This window comes from Takifugu flavidus, chromosome 10 (assembly GCF_003711565.1).
Source record: "Takifugu flavidus isolate HTHZ2018 chromosome 10, ASM371156v2, whole genome shotgun sequence".
NCBI classification, from domain to species: Eukaryota; Metazoa; Chordata; class Actinopteri; order Tetraodontiformes; family Tetraodontidae; genus Takifugu; species Takifugu flavidus.
In genome coordinates, this window is record NC_079529.1 from 6,318,612 (window position 1) to 6,336,961 (window position 18,350).

Below are 18,350 nucleotides of genomic sequence, written 5' to 3' on the forward strand. Positions count from 1 at the left end.
GTGTCTAGGGATCAGGCAATGGTGTTATTGTTTTTGTACTGTGATCAGGACTGATATTCAGTAACTATAGGATAATACAGATTGGTGTTTGACAGCTACCAAAAGTTTGACGATGTTTCTTTATTTTAACGTATTTAAGATTCAACGTAGGCTCAAAGTTCAGGACGGGCAGTAAATGGAAATTTGAAACCTTTTTTGATTTGTACAATAAAACACTCCACTTTCAGTAATGCAACCACAGGTTGTAATGCCTCGAGATACGTTCTGCTGAATCAAGCCTTTTTAGACGGCGTATCGTTTTGACATTTCAAGCATTAATGTCCCCACATTTGAGGCCAGCTGAGAGTTTCAGCTCTGCACCGAGTTAGCGTTCATCTGTCCTACACCTGTTGCGCTGCGTGACACAATCTGTCTGAAGAACATTTGAAGATGGAACCGGACGACACGCAGAGGCGCATTCAAAGAAAGCCGTCTGTCACGTGGCAAACGTAAGCTGTGGCGTGAAAAAGAGGTGCATAAAGCACAAGGGGCCCATGGTTGGTTGAAGGACTTGTTCCTTTCAGTTGGTTTCTTGGTAACTGGTCTTTACCTTGTTTTTCAAGAGTTTTTATTTTGCAGCAGTAGTTTTCATACTCCTGTAAACAATTTGCAAACCAAAATGCAATGTACAGTAGATATGGATTATATTTTAGATTTACTGCACTTCAGACTGTTTGTAAATATGATCAATTAAATCCAGGAAAGAAAAAGGTGTTGTCTTTCACTTTAAGGGAAAAAACAATTCAGAAATTAATCCTAGGAACAAATTTCCAACTTTTTAAGTTTACAGTAAAGACTCAGCCACTGATACTTAATTTCTTTTATTTACAATGTCCACATGGTTTACTACAAAAATGATGGAGAAACTCATTAGGATTACAGTCCAGTTGTTCCCGTCAGATGAGCACAGATCCAGGATGTACAGGTCAGATATCCTCATCCCTCCCATTTCACATCAAAAAAGGCAGGTTTTCTGATCGTCCAGTCTGTTACATGCTGGTTGGGAGTTTTTGTTTCCGGCTCTTCGTTGGAATCCCTGTCCTCTCAAACTCCAGCTTCTCTTTAATGTACTCCTGCTTACACTCCTCAAAGAACGAGGGATCTTTGTAGCTATTGGATGACAAAGATAATCACATTATGAGGAGCTGTTGCAATTTGTGCTTCTGGAGGTTGGTGAGGTGAGACAACACTCACTGTGCTGTCAGGCACTCCTTCATTACGCCGTTCTCCTCACGACACTTAAAGGCCATCAAGAAGCCAGACTCTTTACAGCAGTGGGTGAAAGCTGAAGAAGAAAAGCATGTTCCGCATGTAAGGAAAATGATTTTTCAGGAGCAGGAGCAGCCACCGTCTCTTCGAGATGAGTGTTGCTCTACACCAAAAGAAAACACCAGTAATTCATGGTTTCAACCAATCTTTTAACTGGTGTTTCCTTAAGGACAAAATAGCCTTAATAACCTCTGCCGGAGGTCTCACTTCTTAAAAGCTTGTCCTGCTACTGACCCATTAATACTGGTTCTGAGGCTTTTTGGGAAATGCAGATGAATGATGACAATGGTCCATTTGACAGCAAATAGTGTCCCTCTCAAGGAAGTAACAATGTTTTCAAACACACACATCCATGCAAAGCATAACAGCACTGGATTTGAGACTGGCAATCCGATATGGGCCAGACGATGAGGCTGCTCAAGCTGAATCTATAACAAGACCAGACTAAGACTAAAGGCTCCTTTGAAACAATAGGTACTACAGTTTTAATTCATTATAAAATTGAGAATTTCAATTATTTTTCTCATTGTGTCAGTACAACATTTACTTTTGACTCAGAAAAATTAGGCGATAATACATTAAATGTGACAGTCTTGGCAAAGAGGTCAAAAAAGCCGGGCCGGTTAACAGTTTTCTTAAGTGTGCAACGTCACCACTGTAAACAAGGTGTTGGCCAGTGAGTCTTCACCTAGTTAGCAAGCTCCTTGTCACAGATTCAATTAAAAGGCCACCCTGCCACATCCTCTTTCATACAAATCACATCATAATTACCTTTATCAGCAAGCATCAGTATGGTTATCACACAGACACTTTCATCAGTGTGGAAGTGTGAAAAAACAAAACAAACGAAGGCAAAACCAATTTAGAGAAGCACAACAGTGCGACTAATCTAATCAGCAAGCGCCTCAGCTCCGTCCCAGGGTACCGAGGGGCTCCACAAGGTTGCATTTCTGATCATAGCACCCCCCAAATCTGCCCGAGGTTTATTTCACACAAGGCACTACCTTCCTATTTAAATGTTTTATTTGCCTTTTCTAAATTATAATAAAGCAGAAAAAACTATGTCCATATTACCAGCAATGTTCTAAACCACACAGATAAATATATTGTGTTTTGGATGGTGGGGTTGAGCATTGCAATGCCAGTTTAAAAGTGAGCATGTGGTTTTTTTCATATTCTGGGTTTGCGAAAGTATCAGAATTATATGGGGAAACAAAAAACTGAAGCTACAGAGACTCGCGCGGGGACACCTTTGTCTACTTCAAGAACAAAGTCCAGAAAGCACAACCGTTGTTTGTTTGGAGGCCTGTCTGGTGAGGTGGTGCAAGAAAGCACGCGTAGATGACAACATATGAAAGGAAATAAGAGCGCGCCCTGTGAAGGTGTGAAAAAGAGTGGGACCTGAAACTAGCGATTTCAGGGTCAGGTTCCACGTTCCACACCCACACAGCCACTGTCTGTCGATCATCTCGGGGTGCCTGTGCACTCCCCCCATTCCCACATTAATGCAACAGCTTATACAGAGTAGCATCCACTCATACTCAAAACATACAAGGTTTTCAGAATGTGGCTAATGTGTTGCTGCAGAAGACAAGCGCAGAGCTGCAGAGTTTTCCACAACAGCGAAGTGTAACGTCAGGTATAGCCATATTCTGGCCAATTTAGAGTCTCCTTTTAACTTTAGGTTTATGGTTATTTGCTGTTAAACCGGAGTCACTTTAATATTTGACCGTTGCTCAACGGCACCATTGAGATAGTGCTAACGATGGCGTAAATACTTATTTTAAAAAAAATAAAAAAATCACTTCATTCATTTTGTTCTGCTTCTACCCCCCCCCCACTCTATTTATTTACAGGTATCGCCGCCCTCGGAGCTGCATAATGACCTCCGGCCCCGCTTTTGTGTGTATTCTGTGCCTCTCCTCTCCTCTCCTCTCCCTCTCCTCTCCTCTCCTCTCCTCTCCTCTCCCTCTCCTCTCCTCTCCTCTCCTCTCCTCTCCTCTCTCCTCTCCTCTCCTCTCCTCTCCTCTCCCTCTCCTCTCCTCTCCTCTCCTCTCCTCCCTCTCTCCTCCTCTCCTCTACCTCCCTCCCCCTACCTATCCTATCTTCTACCTGTCCTCCCCCTTCTCCTCTCTCTTTACCCAGCCGGCCATCAGCAGGAGGGTCCCCCTACATGAGCCTGGTCCTGCTCAAGGTTTCTTCCTGTTAAAGGGGAGTTTTTCCTTGCCACTGTTGCTTGTCTGGGGTCAGGCCCTGGGATTCTGGAAAGCGCCTTGAAACAATTTTGATTGTATAAGACGCTATATACAGTAAATAAAGATTGATTTGATTTGATTTGATTTTGAATATCCATTTTGCCTTACTGTGTGTAAATCCCTGCTGTTGCTGAGGTAATGGTGCATGCAATACAGTACATGTGGCCAGATATGGAATTTCTGCATGCAAATGCAAGAATCACATGGACACACCTTCGACTTTTTCTGCACAACGCTCCTTTGCCTTCTCTCTCATCAACTTTGGGATGAGGACATCTGTCTCCACATGCCGAAGTTTGGGCTCTTCTATAGGACAGCAGCAAAAGAAAACACAGCAATGATCAGCATGGGTTCCTGCTGGTGTCTCTAATATAGTCATTTAGTTGAATATAACTAATTGATTTTCATCAGGCCAAGTATTATAGTACAACACAATGATGTACAGTGTTTGGAATCAAATAGATGTTAATGTCTATTTGAGACACCTTTGTCGTCTGATTTGCAACGACGACGAATATACTATAACAGGCACTTCTAATTTCTAAACGTGCTCGAAATATTACAGATTATGAGGACGTTACATTTCATATAATGTTATTGTGCTTACAAAATGAACCTCGCCAAGGGCACATACCTAAAGATAATGGAGCATGTCATATATATGTAACATTAGCTCCGATTAACGTAGGGAGGGCTAATAGCAGAGAATGTTATTATAAATGTATGAAGCGGAACATGGTTTGCTAATGACGTAAGACAAAAATCGCGAAAAACAAGAGCGGAGATGTTTGATACCTGCGTTAGCTGCCTCCATTGCAAGAGACTTCCTCAAAACGTTATAAAATACGCCAATGTGACCCACGCTGCGTTCGCTCAAAATACTTCCGCTGACGTAGGACAGGAGGAAAACTACATTTCCCAGAACCGCGCGGTGGCTGGAAGGCCGGCACAATAAACGCTGTGCTGAAACAAGGTGTTAATATTCACATCTGATTTGGGATTAGTTAATTGCTTTACTGGCTCAGTCGAACCATCTTTACACAGCATACAAATGAGCTTTAAATTAAGAATGACACGCAAAACTAACATATTAGCATAAGAAATACATAAGGATGTAATTACTAGATTACATAAATATTTGGACCTACAGAGCAATATACAAGTCATATACAAATGTTTAAAATATCCTGTCACTGAATCTCAAATGAACATTGAAGACTGCACTTTGTGAGCCTGACCAATGTCACTTGTGAGTTCGAAGGGTTGTCTGAAAAACACTGCTCACTCAAAGCCACATGTGCAGTCAGAGATACAAACACCTTTGAATGCGTCACATTAGAATCTAGACTATACGTAAACTGTAAACCACCACATGCTTTATACCTCATCCAGAACACAAAGCCCATGCACTCACACTCACCCACTCACACCACCAACAGAGGAGATACCGTGAATCACTTTACTTTCAATCTTACATTCTCACGGCTGTCTGTATTTTGCAATACTGAAGAAACTATCAATTTTTACAGGGGAGTAGTTTTTTTTCCTTTCAACAAACCAAAGAAGACAAACAATGACTTCTTTTTACAACCAGTCTATCACCTGTGCGCACTGTGCAGTTTTCATCCAGACAGATGGACACACAGAGCATCAAGTCATCCAAACATCCCCCAGACAGCCCACATTTGTGTTTCCATCCCTCCTGACACCAGGTGGGCCTTTGCTGATTTTTCAATATTTGCAAATCTCTCCAAACTGCAGCCCTAGCCAGATTTTCACAACAGGGCCAAGTGGAGCTTATGCGAATGACTGCACAACTACTGAACCAAATATGAGGTTTTAATATCTTTTGAAAGCGTGACAGAATGTGAGCATCCATAAATGCAATGGTAAGAGTTTAAAATGTCCTCTAACCACAGTGTTTGTGGAAAATAAATAAAGTCAGTTTTTGAAGATGTGTGTAGTTTACAATCATACAAAATTACACCTATTAAATATCGTAAAAATCACATGAAGTATGTTTGTAGCCCAGTTGGCTTCATTGTGGAAACTCCTCAGTACCTTTGGTAGCATGCTGGTTAATATGGCAGGGCCACAGGCTCCCAACATTGATCCAAAACTACCCAAACAGTGGGGCTTCATAGACCTGGCAGAAGGAGGTTAGCAAAGTTAAACCCTTTTACGATATGCCTCACTACTCAGGGCCATCCACCAGCCCTTCCGACTGTTCCCTGACTGCCTGTCAGAGAATGTTCAAGGGTCACCGATGCCATGATGTTGCTTGCTTTTAAATGTGCAATATGCCAAAACGGCATTAAACACACATCTTCAATACTCAATCATTTGTCCTTCCTAACAAGTGTGGGTCATTAAGGATTGCTCTATGTCACTCTTGCCCACCATGAGGAGGAGCAGTCTCCTTGGTTTCATCCAAGATGTTGCTGGGCTAGCAGATGGGTGCGAGGATGAGATTTGAGAGCGTGTGTAAACCTGAGCCACAGGAAGCCTCTTCAGGGTCGCCGGAGAGCAGATAATCCAACGGTTTGGGCGGGGAGATTACAAAACTTCATCCAGGCCTCTGCTGTGGGGCACCTTCCACAGGTCACCACTGTGAAATTTAACAGTGGCAATTATTAAATATAAAACTGATTTTTTTTTTTTATTAGTTGCTCAAAACATCCTATGAAAACACAATACGAGATACAATGTTTCCTTAAAGTCAATAGCTAATAAAAGTCACACTTTCTTTCTTTCTTTGTGGGCAGAACATGAAAAAAGAACACGTTTAATTAAATTAATTCACATTAACTATTACCACCTAAAAGATACCACAAATGATTTCTAATCACTCACCTGTATTCACTAAAGTTATACACTCACATTTGGCCAAATGTCTTTTTTTTAATCTGGCTCTAGTCATTTGGCATCATGTGAATTATGTCAGGATGCATTTCCTCTCAAGCAAGTGAAGGGGTCTGCCACTGAGCTGCAATCTGCACTCGCTTCTCAGGCAGCCTAAACCCTTTGACACCACCGTTTTTAATTAAAATTACATTAGGAGTAATCAGTCAGAAGATTTGGGAATGGGGAGGTCAGAGGGAATGAGGGAGGGGTAAATGAACAGAGGTGCAGCGAAGGGAGAAGAGTTTGACCTTATAAATGCTGCCAGGGTGTCATTCTTTTGTGCTGATCAGACAGAAAATTGGCTTATATGTCTGGCAAAGTCACTAATTGGTAATTTGGTCTCCCAACATCAGTATTATTTGCCTCTGCCTCTTCTTCTCTGTGTCAGAATACACATTTCTACAATAAAGTTACTGATTTTTTTTAAGGAGGCACATCTGTCTTTCTCGCTGCATCTGTAAAAAGAGAGGATCAAATGTTAATATGACTTTCTTCTTCCTAGAAACAGGAGAGGGCTGAAGAGAGAGGGGTACAAAGACCTCATTCGTTCTCACTCGAGAGACTCTTGTGAGATAATTATAAGCTTTATGAAAGTACACAGGAAAAAGTGGAAGAAACCCACCAAAAAATGGAGAGTTGGAAGAAGAAAATTACTTTTCCCCTCTGCCTTTGCTTGATGTCCCCCTTTAACAAGAGATGAGGCTGCAATGGATGGAGGAGGCCTTCTTTAGGAGGCATCCTGGGGCTTTTTCGGGCAAAGCAAACAGGAACGGGGTGCGCCCATCCTGTGTTTCTTCCATTCGTTAAGGCAGAAAACCCATGACTACTCCACAATGGCCAGAGTTCGCCTTCATTACTGCGTCTGGCTTGATGAAAAGATGAGCAGAAATGAGGCTGCACCATTTGAATAGTAGTTTGATGGTGCAGAATCCACTAGCACCGTACAACACCAAAGAGAACATCTTGTCTTTCATTCAAGTTTATTCTCTTCCCTTTCTCTGCACCCCCACCCCCCCCAGGATCTGATCCTCGGTCACCTGAGCCCACGTTGCCTACACTATGCCGAGTGCCTGAATGCAGTTAATTATCTAAAAGGAAAAGTTTGTACCTGTTGAAAAGCTATCCATGCTTGCTCGGCTTGTTAAGGTGTACAAAAAAACAGCTGTAGCGGATGGTCAGAGGACACCACATGCTGCGGGAGCCTTTCAAACAGGTCCCTAATAAGAATGCAGCGGTGAGAGCTCCTCTGAATGCAGACAGGGCATAGAAAGATAGGTAGGATGGAGAAAAGAAAAGAAAAAAAGGGTGGGGGGGTGTCTTTTAGGTTTTCGTCTATAATTACAACAAATGAATAATAGGCTGAAGAAATGGCAGAGGAGGCTCTCCATTATGACAATAGTGGAAAAACCCATCATGTAGAGAAGGCAGAGCACAAGATCGATAGTTTTTTTTAAGGATAAAAGACAAGTTTTTATAAGATCACATAAGTGACAGCGCCCGTTCGTGCCAGTTCCTGTGTGTGCAAGAAACGGGGAGAGCCTGTTTGTGTGCACTCGGCTAAAAAGCACATTTGTGACTTTGCCGCGTACAAAAGCACTGCCCAGACGCCATTATGTCTTTGGTCTCTCAGCCGGACCGTTTGCAGGCTCTACTAGAATCATGCAGAGGATGCAGGTGTTTGCATCTGGTCTCACATTATACAGCTTTCATTCACGCTTTGTTCTTTCATTTAATTAACAGAGGCAAATGCTGTCTGTGTGTGTGTGTGTGTGTGTGTGTGTGAGAGAGAGAGAGGGAGAGAGAGATACAGAGAAAGAGAGAGAGAGAGAGGAAGTGTAACCTTGTGCCGTAAATGGCCGGTATAAATGTTTTCACACTTTTGCAGGGGGGAAGTGAGTGTGAGGGGAAGAGGTAAAGCCAGGTTGGACCTGTTACACAGAACACTCACAAATAAATTCTCACATTGTGACCTCGTCCAATTCAGATCCTGCTGGACTATTATCACAATCACCAATGTACCATTACTCCAGCTGCTATGGCTTACTAGAAAAACACATAAACCTAAATAACCCAATATCCTGAGGCAAACGTATTTACATCTATTTTTTGGAAAGACTCTTTTCACAGGGCTGAGGACTTCCCCTGAGTTTGAGCAGTTAACGGGGCTTTTATAGGATGAGGAGGTGTGTGTGTAAATCTATAGCAAGCGACACAAAAATTGTGAAAAGTACACCTTGCAAAGGATAATGCAAATCAGCATCCTCTCTAAAAGCAGCATGTTTATTCAATATAAACTCGTCGATTCAATGATTTTGGTGTGTGTAAACGTGTGTGTGTGTGTGTGTGTGTGTGTGAGAGAGAGAGAGAGAGCGGGAGGAGGCAAGTGTGGGGGTTAGGAAGAACACAGGCCTCACACCGGGGATAGGTGTTAAAATATACAGTGAGAAAAACTCAGTGAGAATGTGACAGCTGAGGAATGGGTTGGGTATGGAGGAGTTGTCTTCTGGAGACAATAACAATCTATTTTTACTGTCAGTGCTGGTATATGTTTTCATCCAAATACAAATATTATCTAAGAGATTAAAATGCTGCGTCAAATATGTTCACTGGACATCACCGTAGCGTGTTACCTGTGTTACTTCGTGGTCCTGGAGCGTGATCACAGGGGACCAGTGCTTGTTTATTAGTGCATAAGAAACAAAGGTTTTATTCCTTTCTACAGTACTAGAAATTCACGTGCACATTAGCTAGAATATGACTTTATATTGTTGCATGTGGATCACTACCTTAGCGACTCTCTCACCTACACACACAGACACACACACATACACACACACACAGCATAGGGAGCAGAGAGGCAAACTCTCAATTATCATCCTCTCTCCACTCCTCTCAACACCTCATGTTTCTCTGTTAATGACTAGATTAAAGCTCTGATTAAGATGCACTTAACCCACAAACAGCCCTTCCAATTCACATACCATCAGAAAGCCAATTAAAACATGACAGGACTTCAATTAGCCAACAAAGACCAGACACTATGAGATTTTATTTAATTATTGATACCCTGCTTTTGTAAAAATGGGGAAGGGGACACAAGTGTGTCACATCAACCTTCGCCAGGAGCCGATTCGAGTCAGAATACAGAGTGATAAGTCATCTGTATACTACTTTTCTGTTGGATTTTGTTCCTTGGTGACTCTGTAGTATCTTTTTAAATTGGAAAAACAACTTTTAATGCCGGATGTGCGCCTTTCACCAATTTAATGTATCCTGCAAAACAAGAGAAAATCCTAATTTGATGAGAAAATTAAAGTAAAGGAAATTAGAGTGTGTATGACTGGAGAGATCCCAGAAAACACCCACACATGCTGTAATTATATCATGTCTGCATACCTGCTTAGTTTTGGTCTTTCGTTGGCAGTAACCAAATCAGACGAGCATTTCTAGCATCCGAACAAAGCCGATTAATTACCTCTCAGGCTTATACCTCTGAACTATAAAGAGCTTACAAATTACCTTGGGGAAAGTGATTACAACCATGGAAAACAATAAATCAATCAATGAATCTAATGAAGCTTACACGCCGCCACTGGCATTTCACTCTTTCAGCGTCTTATCTGTGGAATAACAATGGGAAAGAAGAGGATCATAGTTAAATTGTTAATCATAATGTGATACCACAGTCAGCAGTTTTCCCCAATATGAGGATAAAAATAATGCTCAGGGTCCTGCCTCGAGGCTCCAAGAGGAAAAATATTCCTTCCATTCCAGTGGAGAAGGGGACGCTCGTTGAAACAATGCAGAGATTGTATTTGCTCTTCTGCCACTACAGAGTTATTTAGATGTGTTATTATACTATCAAATCTGGGTCTGGGTAACCTATCTTCTCTATACCATAAAATGTCGCCCAATTTGAATATATATTCAAATAAAACTCATGGAGAGCGGTGTTGTGTCTTTTTTATTCACTGTTCTGCTCAATTTTTAACTCAATTTTATCCTTTGCAGCATGAGGGCAGATTTGTCAGGAGTCTCGCCATCAGCGAGATGAAAGGTGTGTTTGGTACGTCAGATCATTGGATCTGGCCCCTCATGGCATCAGCCAAACTTGGTCTTGCCAATACACTAGTTCATGGCTGTGACCTGAGAGCATTTGTGTATTCGGGGGGCTGCTAGTAATGACAGATTGATGGGCAGGGTTTGTTAACAGTACAGATTGGGTGATAACGAGAAAGTGCTCTGAGCAGGCCCTAATTGGCCCCAGACTTTGAAACTTTAGGAGACATTGGCTTGGGAAAGCTCCATGGATGATTCTCCGTTGTGAAGTTGTGATCGGGGTGATGAGGGCAACCTCAAACACTTGGTCATCAGTGAAATGGCACGCATGTGCTCACATGTACTTTGGATTTGTTGATTGCCAGCATGGCTGTTACAACTGTTGCTCTGCTATAGTGTCTCTTATTCGATGTCTACCAGAACACGCTCATATACTGGGACACTTAAAGCATAAATGAGACAATGATAGCATCAACCATGTGGAAATGTCTTCCGTTGCCTGGACCAGGTCTCTCCCACCAACTCCTCTCTGTCTCAGTGGGGTTCACTGGTTAATAAAGGTTAGATAAATAACACTCCAGCATCCTTCTCCGGCATTCACAGATATTCAGAGATCTCCTTCCAGCAGAAACTCTTGCAAACAGGATCTCATTAGCAAATGCAAATGAGAAAACACCAAATCTTTGCAGAGAAGCAGAAGCGTATCTCGGTGGGATAGCTGGAACATGACAGCTCACCAACCGCCCCCACGCTGAGCACCAAATGTGATGGTCCACTCCTGCTGCTACTCTTAACAGGATATTGGACCAAACCATAAATGTAAGCAGAGGGGGATATGAGGATGTGGGTCAATGGAGCTCCTTCACTTATTTAAGCTCTGCTGCTGCTGTTGCTCCAAAAAAATCCTCTCGTTGGTGACCAGTTAGGTGCTCTTGACATTTATGCCGCCGTCTCCAATTTTCTGTCAGAAAATTGTCTTCAATTGAATCTGTGGAAGAAAGCAGTGTGTCATCAGGCAAGCACAGACATCAGGTCTATTTTTGTGCGGTGGTTGCGTAACATTCAGCTTCACTTAAAAATTAATTAGCAATGGCGCGCCTTTTTCCTGCAGGTTAGCGAGGTGATGTGAGAAAAGCAAATACTCCAAGACCAGTGTGTCTTTTGTGACGTGGCAAGCTGTGGCGGGCAGAATTCCTGCCATGGCTTCAGACCAGCAGACCTTCTGCTGCCAGCAGGGAGCTAGTGGCCCAGGGCAGGGCAGCGATGGCCAGGTCACCAGCTTTTTTCCCTCCTGCACGGCACGCACGCTGCAGGAGGGATGACCGGCAACGTGGCATGATGTCAGAAACAGGCCTTTAGACGTGTCAAAAAGCAGGCACAGCTAGAGAAAGCTGCTCATTGAGCGTGACGGGGAAGATCTGGCTCGCCAAGAAACGCATCATAATCCAAAAGCAGTAGCATTAGGAGACACAGTAATCGGATATTTTCTCTGTGGAAGCTCATTTAAGCAAAAACGTGTTAAAGCCTTCGTCAAGAAGAGCGGGTAATCCAACTCCTCGTGTGTTACTCGTGATGAACCTTACAGAACACAAATGGAGACACAATGCAAACATTTTTGACAGTATTCAACTTTTAACACTTGTGATGCTGAAAAAAATCAAACATATATCCCCTTTGAATTTAGTTCTAACTAAAGCAAACGACACAAGAGTCAAACACAGCAATTAACAACATAAAGTAAAGGTCAGGCGCCTTAGCGGGGTCATACTGAGAAAGACACTTTTTTTGAGTCTTGGGAAGGAAAGATATTTCTGATGGAGGCTGAAAATGGAATTTTTTTTATGAAATTTGTGTGAGCGGGTGAGAGCCTGCAACCTCAGGGGGGGAATATACATTCTTCTCACCTCTAACTCCTGGCCTCCACCACCACATCACGTGTGGGGTCGATTTGCTTCATAAAGAAAGAGAAAGCATTTCAGGCCCTGATCATTTGGTTACGCACATGTCAGCGATGCATCACACAATGCACATACATTTCCTCATAGGAGCTAGAGGGGGCAACTTTCCAGGTAAATCCACCCGAACCCAGAAATATTGATGAATTGTCTGCCATAAGCAAACCACTGAAAGGGTGTCTCAGTGGCGGTGAAGCCTATCAGTTTCAGACTGTTTGCCACTGACTTGATTTTGCCTTGTTTGATGTGTGGTGTGTTTACCTCAGAGGTGCTGACCTGCCTCATTAATGCCTTCTGTGCCTTTGTCATGTAAACTCCTCCGGAGCGAGCGGTCGCAGCAGATAAGCCTCGCCTGATCTTGAGAGAAGAGCTTGTCTTAAAGCTGCTAAGAGGTTGGCCATTAACAGTGTTTCAGCTGTATTTAAAGTCGGTTTTCATCTGTCTTTGAACTAGAGTGGGACAAAGATTCCTTTCACTGATGTGTATATTGGATCTGACATTCTGTCTGACTTGGTGGAAAGTTGGGCAACAAGATGGATTCCACTGTTTTGTTTTGCTTTCAGTCCTAATTTTTAAAGTTAACGGAGCTGAAGTCCTAATTAAAATCTGTTGCTGCATTTCAGTCTTGAGTAAAACTGGTCTGGTCTTATTCAAAATGCGCGTGTGTGGCTATACCTTCCCTGAAATAATGGGCACTTTCCCCCCAGATGTGGTTTAAGTTGTTTTTTTGTTAAACTTTAAAGCTGAAGACATGATAATATTCTCCCTATTGGGAGGACTGGTTTATTTGGAGAGGGCTCCACACAGAATCACCCAGACCGCGCAATCAGATCACTATAACCTGCGCGCTTTTCCCTCCACGGAACCAGTCTAAACCCTAATGGTGACGGGCCAGATCACAAATGGGTCGCCCGTAACCACCTTGATTCCGAGGATGCCCCTGCCCCTTCCCTGGAGATGAGCTGAGAATCTGATAATAGGCTGCCGCCCGTGCGTCACGGCCACAGGGAGAGCGCGCTGGTGGGAGCGGGAGTGCCTCTGCGATCAGTCCGCCTCCGCCCGGTTCAGCCTTTATTTCAGCCTCACTCCTCCAACCCAAACACATCATGTCGTGGCATCAGCTTTGCAGCCTCACATAGTTTAGATTTTTCTTGATTCCTGAATTGAATTAGATTCAAAAGAAGAAGCAGGAGTGACAGCTGCGGGGTAAGTTTATGTTTTTTACGCATTTAATTTTTTTAAAAATTATTTTGCCGGGTTTAGATTTTTTTTAAATGTAAGCTTATGTTGGTCGGAATTTTGACCTTCTTCACACAAAACAATGGTATTTCGATTTTCTGTCATATATTTTGTTTGGGATTTAAAATTATTTATGCATGTGTGTTTGAACTGTCTGATCTGAGAAGCGTCACAGGTTTCTTCAAACGGAAAAATAATTGGATATTTTCCCTTTTCACGTTGGGTATCCCCGTTGGGACCTGGAAGAATCGGAATAGAATATATGCAAATTCACTTACTCCGAATAATGTAGGATTAAATCCCGTCCATTCGTCAAGAGCCAGGACAAAGTTGTTGAATGTTTCCCCAATATTGTACTTATATGCAGTCAAAAAGAATGATCGTTCTTGCATTCACAATTGTAAGAAGAATAATGTGATTTAAATTGTCCTGCCAAATATTTTTTTTTAAATTTCTCAACCAAAAACGAATTTGGAAAAAAAAATGTCATTTTTACTCAGTGTTTTTCTTTAAACCAGAAGCCTAAATAATTCTGATACAACCAAACTTTGTGGACTTTTAATTTACACATTATCGTCTTCTGAAACAACAGTTTATTTCTTGTTTGTACTTTTCTGGGGACACTTTCCGTGTTTCGGTGAAACGAATTGTTTAACAAAAGAGAGGACAAGTATGTGCCATGATGGAAACACTGAAATTCAATAGTTAAAGTCACCTCGTTAACGACCGAAGATTCTCAACGTTCCACAAACATTAGCATCTGTTTTCCCTGTCCTGGCCAAAGTTTGGTGCTTTAAGGCCTGGCTCAACAACTGGAAATATTTTCCTAGAACCTAGAATCGTGCCTAAAGTTTAGATTTGTTCTCTCTCTCTAAAACGCACTCTGGTCGATTCCCACAGGGGAGATCGCGACGAGGAGAAAAGCAAATCTGGGAAACAGAGAAACTAACATGCTGGGCAGTGAAGGAGACAGCAACACCTTCCCCCCCACGAAGGCAACGGCGGATGAGAGGTGCAAGACTCCAGCCGTGGGTGCGGAAACCCCAGCTGCAGACAGCGGCTACGCAGAGCAGGAGATGGGCGCGGAGCGGTACTACATCCCCCCCACTGTGGCCAAACAGGGCCCAGAAACCCCGAACCCCTGCTCCTTCGTCCCCTACACCCTCAGTGGGACGGTGTACAGCGCGCCCGGCGCAGGCCGCTACTCCTCTTCTCTCCACCTGGGTTCCGTCTTGTCCCCCGCCGGCTTCTCGCCCTCCGCAACCGGCCGCACGCATTTCAGTTCCCCCTACCAGTTCGGCCAGAGCCCCGGGTGCATCTATCCGCCCTACAGCGGCTCCGGGTCCAGTCTCAGCAATCTAACCTTAACCTCCGGTCCCGGGGTGCGCGCACAGGTTTACCTCTGTAACCGACCACTGTGGCTCAAGTTCCACCGACACCAGACGGAGATGATCATCACCAAGCAGGGCCGGTGAGGAGGCAGCACCGGGACTAGCACACACAACAAATGTCACCTTTCCTGTGCCCTTCTTCACATTTGCTTTTGAATTTCCAGACGGATGTTCCCGTTCCTCAGCTTCAACATGGCCGGTCTCAACCTGGCGGCGCACTACAACGTGTTCGTGGAGGTGGTGCTGGCCGACCCGAACCACTGGAGGTTCCAGGGGGGCAAATGGGTCACCTGTGGGAAGGCGGACAACAGCGGCCAAGGTAGGCAAAAAGGTCAATACTTCATATTTCAACCCTTTTAAAAATACCCTCTGTGATTTCTAAAAATTAATAACAAAAGCAATCCTAGATATTAAAAAAACTCAGATACGTGTAGTTTATTATTTAAATAATATTGATGATGGAAGGGAAGTGGGGGTTTTAATGGATGTACTTGTCCGTTTCAGGAAACAAAGTCTACATCCACCCAGAGTCTCCCAACACCGGGGCCCACTGGATGAGACAGGAGATCTCCTTCAGCAAACTGAAACTCACCAACAACAAAGGGACCAACAGCAGCACTTCACAGGTGAGTGGGAACCAAGAACCCTTTCAAATGGCTGCGCGATATTGCGCTCTGGTGCTCCAGTACGTGGTTGTTTTTTTTAATGACTCGCAAAAAAAAATCAATTAAAAAAAACATTTTCCCGATTAAATTCTGCGCAGCAAGTAACCTACAATTATCACGGAATTTTCTATTTTTTAAAGTTATCCCGCCAACACATCACTTTTTAAATCCCCTTTGTTTAGGAAATGACGAGAAAACAATTACGAAATCATTTTTCCCGATGTTTTTGTTTGTTTTTTTGCTTTCTCCGCGCAGATGATCGTGCTGCAGTCGCTGCACAAGTACCAGCCGCGGCTGCACATCGTGGAGGTGACGGAGGACGGAGCGGAGGAGGTCGGCAGCGACACCAAGACGCAGAGCTTCACCTTTCCAGAGACCCAGTTTATAGCCGTCACCGCCTACCAGAACACTGACGTAAGCTTCACACGACCCCCTTGAAGTCCGATTTAAAGCAAATCACAAGGATAGCGTCACTGCTGGGGTGTTATTTGACAGGTGACACGTGGTTCATGTGCGCGATGCTCTTTTTTTTTTTAGATCACGCAACTGAAAATTGACCACAATCCATTTGCAAAAGGATTCAGAGACAATTACGATTCGTGAGTATTTGTTGGTTTTGAAGGCACCCACACACACACGCACATTCTCATATTGCAACCTTTGCAGTGACATCTCCCCAACTACGTCCCAAGACCTTTAAAGTTGTAGGACCCCTCAAAAAGAATTTACTTTACAAACATGATCCCATTTTTTAGTAGAATGGGCATTGTGTACACACACACACACACACACACACACACACACACACACACACACACACACACACACACACACACACACACGCACATTCTCATATTGCAACCTTTGCAGTGACATCTCCCCAACTACGTCCCAAGACCTTTAAAGTTGTAGGACCCCTCAAAAAGAATTTACTTTACAAACATGATCCCATTTTTTAGTAGAATGGGCATTGTGTATACACACACACACACACACTTTCTTTGATTAGAAGCTTCTATCGTATTTTTTCCATTTCAGGGTGTACACGACCTCAGAGCACGACCGCCTCACCCCCTCCCCCACAGACTCCCCCCGCGCTCACCAGATCGTCCCAAGCACCCGCTACACCATGCAGCCCCTCTTCCAGGACCAGTTTGTCAACAATCTCCCTCAGAACCACTTCTACAACGGCGAGCGGGCCGTTCCCCAGACCGGAAGCCTCCTCTCGCCTCAGACGGAAGAAGGCGCCTCGCAGAGGTGGTTTGTCACCTCCGTGCAGCAAGGAGGAAATGGCACCTGTCCCAGCAGCAAGCTCGATCTCACACCATACGAAGGAGACTACTCCGGTTCCCTGATACCGTACGGCATCAAATCCTTGTCCGTGCAGACATCTCACGCTCTCAACTACTACCCGGACTCCCCTTTCACAATGTCCGCAGGGTGGGGTTCCAGGGCAGGGTATCAGAGGAAGGTGGGTCTGCCCTGGTCTCCCCGGCCCAGTCCCACTGCTGGTTTCCCCGAGGACTCCCACAAAGTCAAAGGTCACATGGAAGAGGAGGTGAACGGCAGCGGAGGCCTGATCTCCTCTTGGGCAGAGTCACAGCCTCCAGCGGTGGACAAAGCAGATTCCTACCCAGCAGTGTGCAAACGGAGGCGTTTGTCTCTGAACGGTCCCAGCAGAGAGACCTCACCCACGGACATCAAATGTGAAGACTTGGCCTCCACTGTCACCAACAGCAGCTCCTACAGTAAAGAAAGCGTCTCCTCGAAAGGCATGGCAGCTTACTATTCCTTCTACACAAACCCTTGAACACCCTTGAATGCTTTTTCATGACAGCATTGTGGTGTTTGGCCATCGGAGAAAAAAAAAAGATTTTGTTCCTCTCAAATGTGTGTTTTGGAATAAATGTTTTGTTTCATTTTTTTGCATTAAGAACATATGTCAAAGCCATTAAAAATAATACAAGCCGTCATCATGATATGATGATGATGATCATCATCATCATCAAGGATGACACGAAGCATCTATTTTGTCTGTTGTTAAGATCTGTTGTACATGTTGTATTTATGGACCTGTGAATTTGAAATGTAGAAAGTGCCAAAACATTTGTTTAACGGGATCCATTCCAACAGTGTTAACTGCAAACATTATCTGCTCTCACACTGAGGTTCTATGTTTACAAGATTATTTATTGAAATACTGAAATAAGAGGATTATAGGCTGTATATGAATGTACATTTGGTTGGAATATTTGACAATAAAAATCCATATTCTATTGTGTGTGTGTGTGTGTCCATTCGTTATTGGTGAGCCACGTGTTGTGTTCATCTCACAGTTACGTTTAGACTTCCCAATTATCGAAATGGAGACTTTCAAGCGCGTCTGTGGACAATGTCTCCATCTAGTGGTCGTTTGGTTTACCTGCAAGTCAATTCACAATATGCGATTGTACTGTAAAATTAGGTTAATAACGCTACACAAAAAAACTCTGGGATTATGCCCAGGATCAAAAGCAGAACACGCAACATTATACTCTGTTCCATTTCCGTATAAACTAACACGTTATCCTACTT

General features: G+C 43.6%; 2 protein-coding genes across 3 annotated transcripts; one reads left to right on the plus strand and one right to left on the minus strand.

The window, feature by feature from the left end:
* Positions 1-844: 844 nt before the first annotated feature.
* On the minus strand, positions 845-4,508 carry cmc1 (C-x(9)-C motif containing 1). Its single transcript, XM_057046425.1, has 4 exons — positions 4,359-4,508; positions 3,777-3,869; positions 1,234-1,324; positions 845-1,149 (listed from the first exon to the last, which is right to left on the minus strand). Exons 1-4 carry the CDS (start codon positions 4,375-4,377, stop codon positions 1,029-1,031), a joined length of 324 nt encoding a protein of 107 aa, XP_056902405.1. The 5' UTR covers positions 4,378-4,508; the 3' UTR covers positions 845-1,028.
* An 8,008-nt stretch (positions 4,509-12,516) lies between these two features.
* On the plus strand, positions 12,517-18,054 carry eomesb (eomesodermin homolog b). Of its 2 annotated transcripts, none has more exons than XM_057046418.1 (7): positions 12,517-13,687; positions 14,621-15,191; positions 15,276-15,442; positions 15,616-15,737; positions 16,032-16,190; positions 16,314-16,375; positions 16,815-18,054. In XM_057046418.1, the coding sequence occupies exons 2-7, from the start codon at positions 14,671-14,673 to the stop codon at positions 17,584-17,586; spliced, it is 1,803 nt and encodes a 600-aa protein (XP_056902398.1). In that variant the 5' UTR covers positions 12,517-13,687; positions 14,621-14,670; the 3' UTR covers positions 17,587-18,054. The 2 variants fall into 2 exon arrangements, with proteins under 2 accessions (XP_056902398.1, XP_056902399.1); XM_057046419.1 differs by having other exon boundaries at positions 12,518-13,687; positions 15,276-15,430.
* Positions 18,055-18,350: the final 296 nt, after the last annotated feature.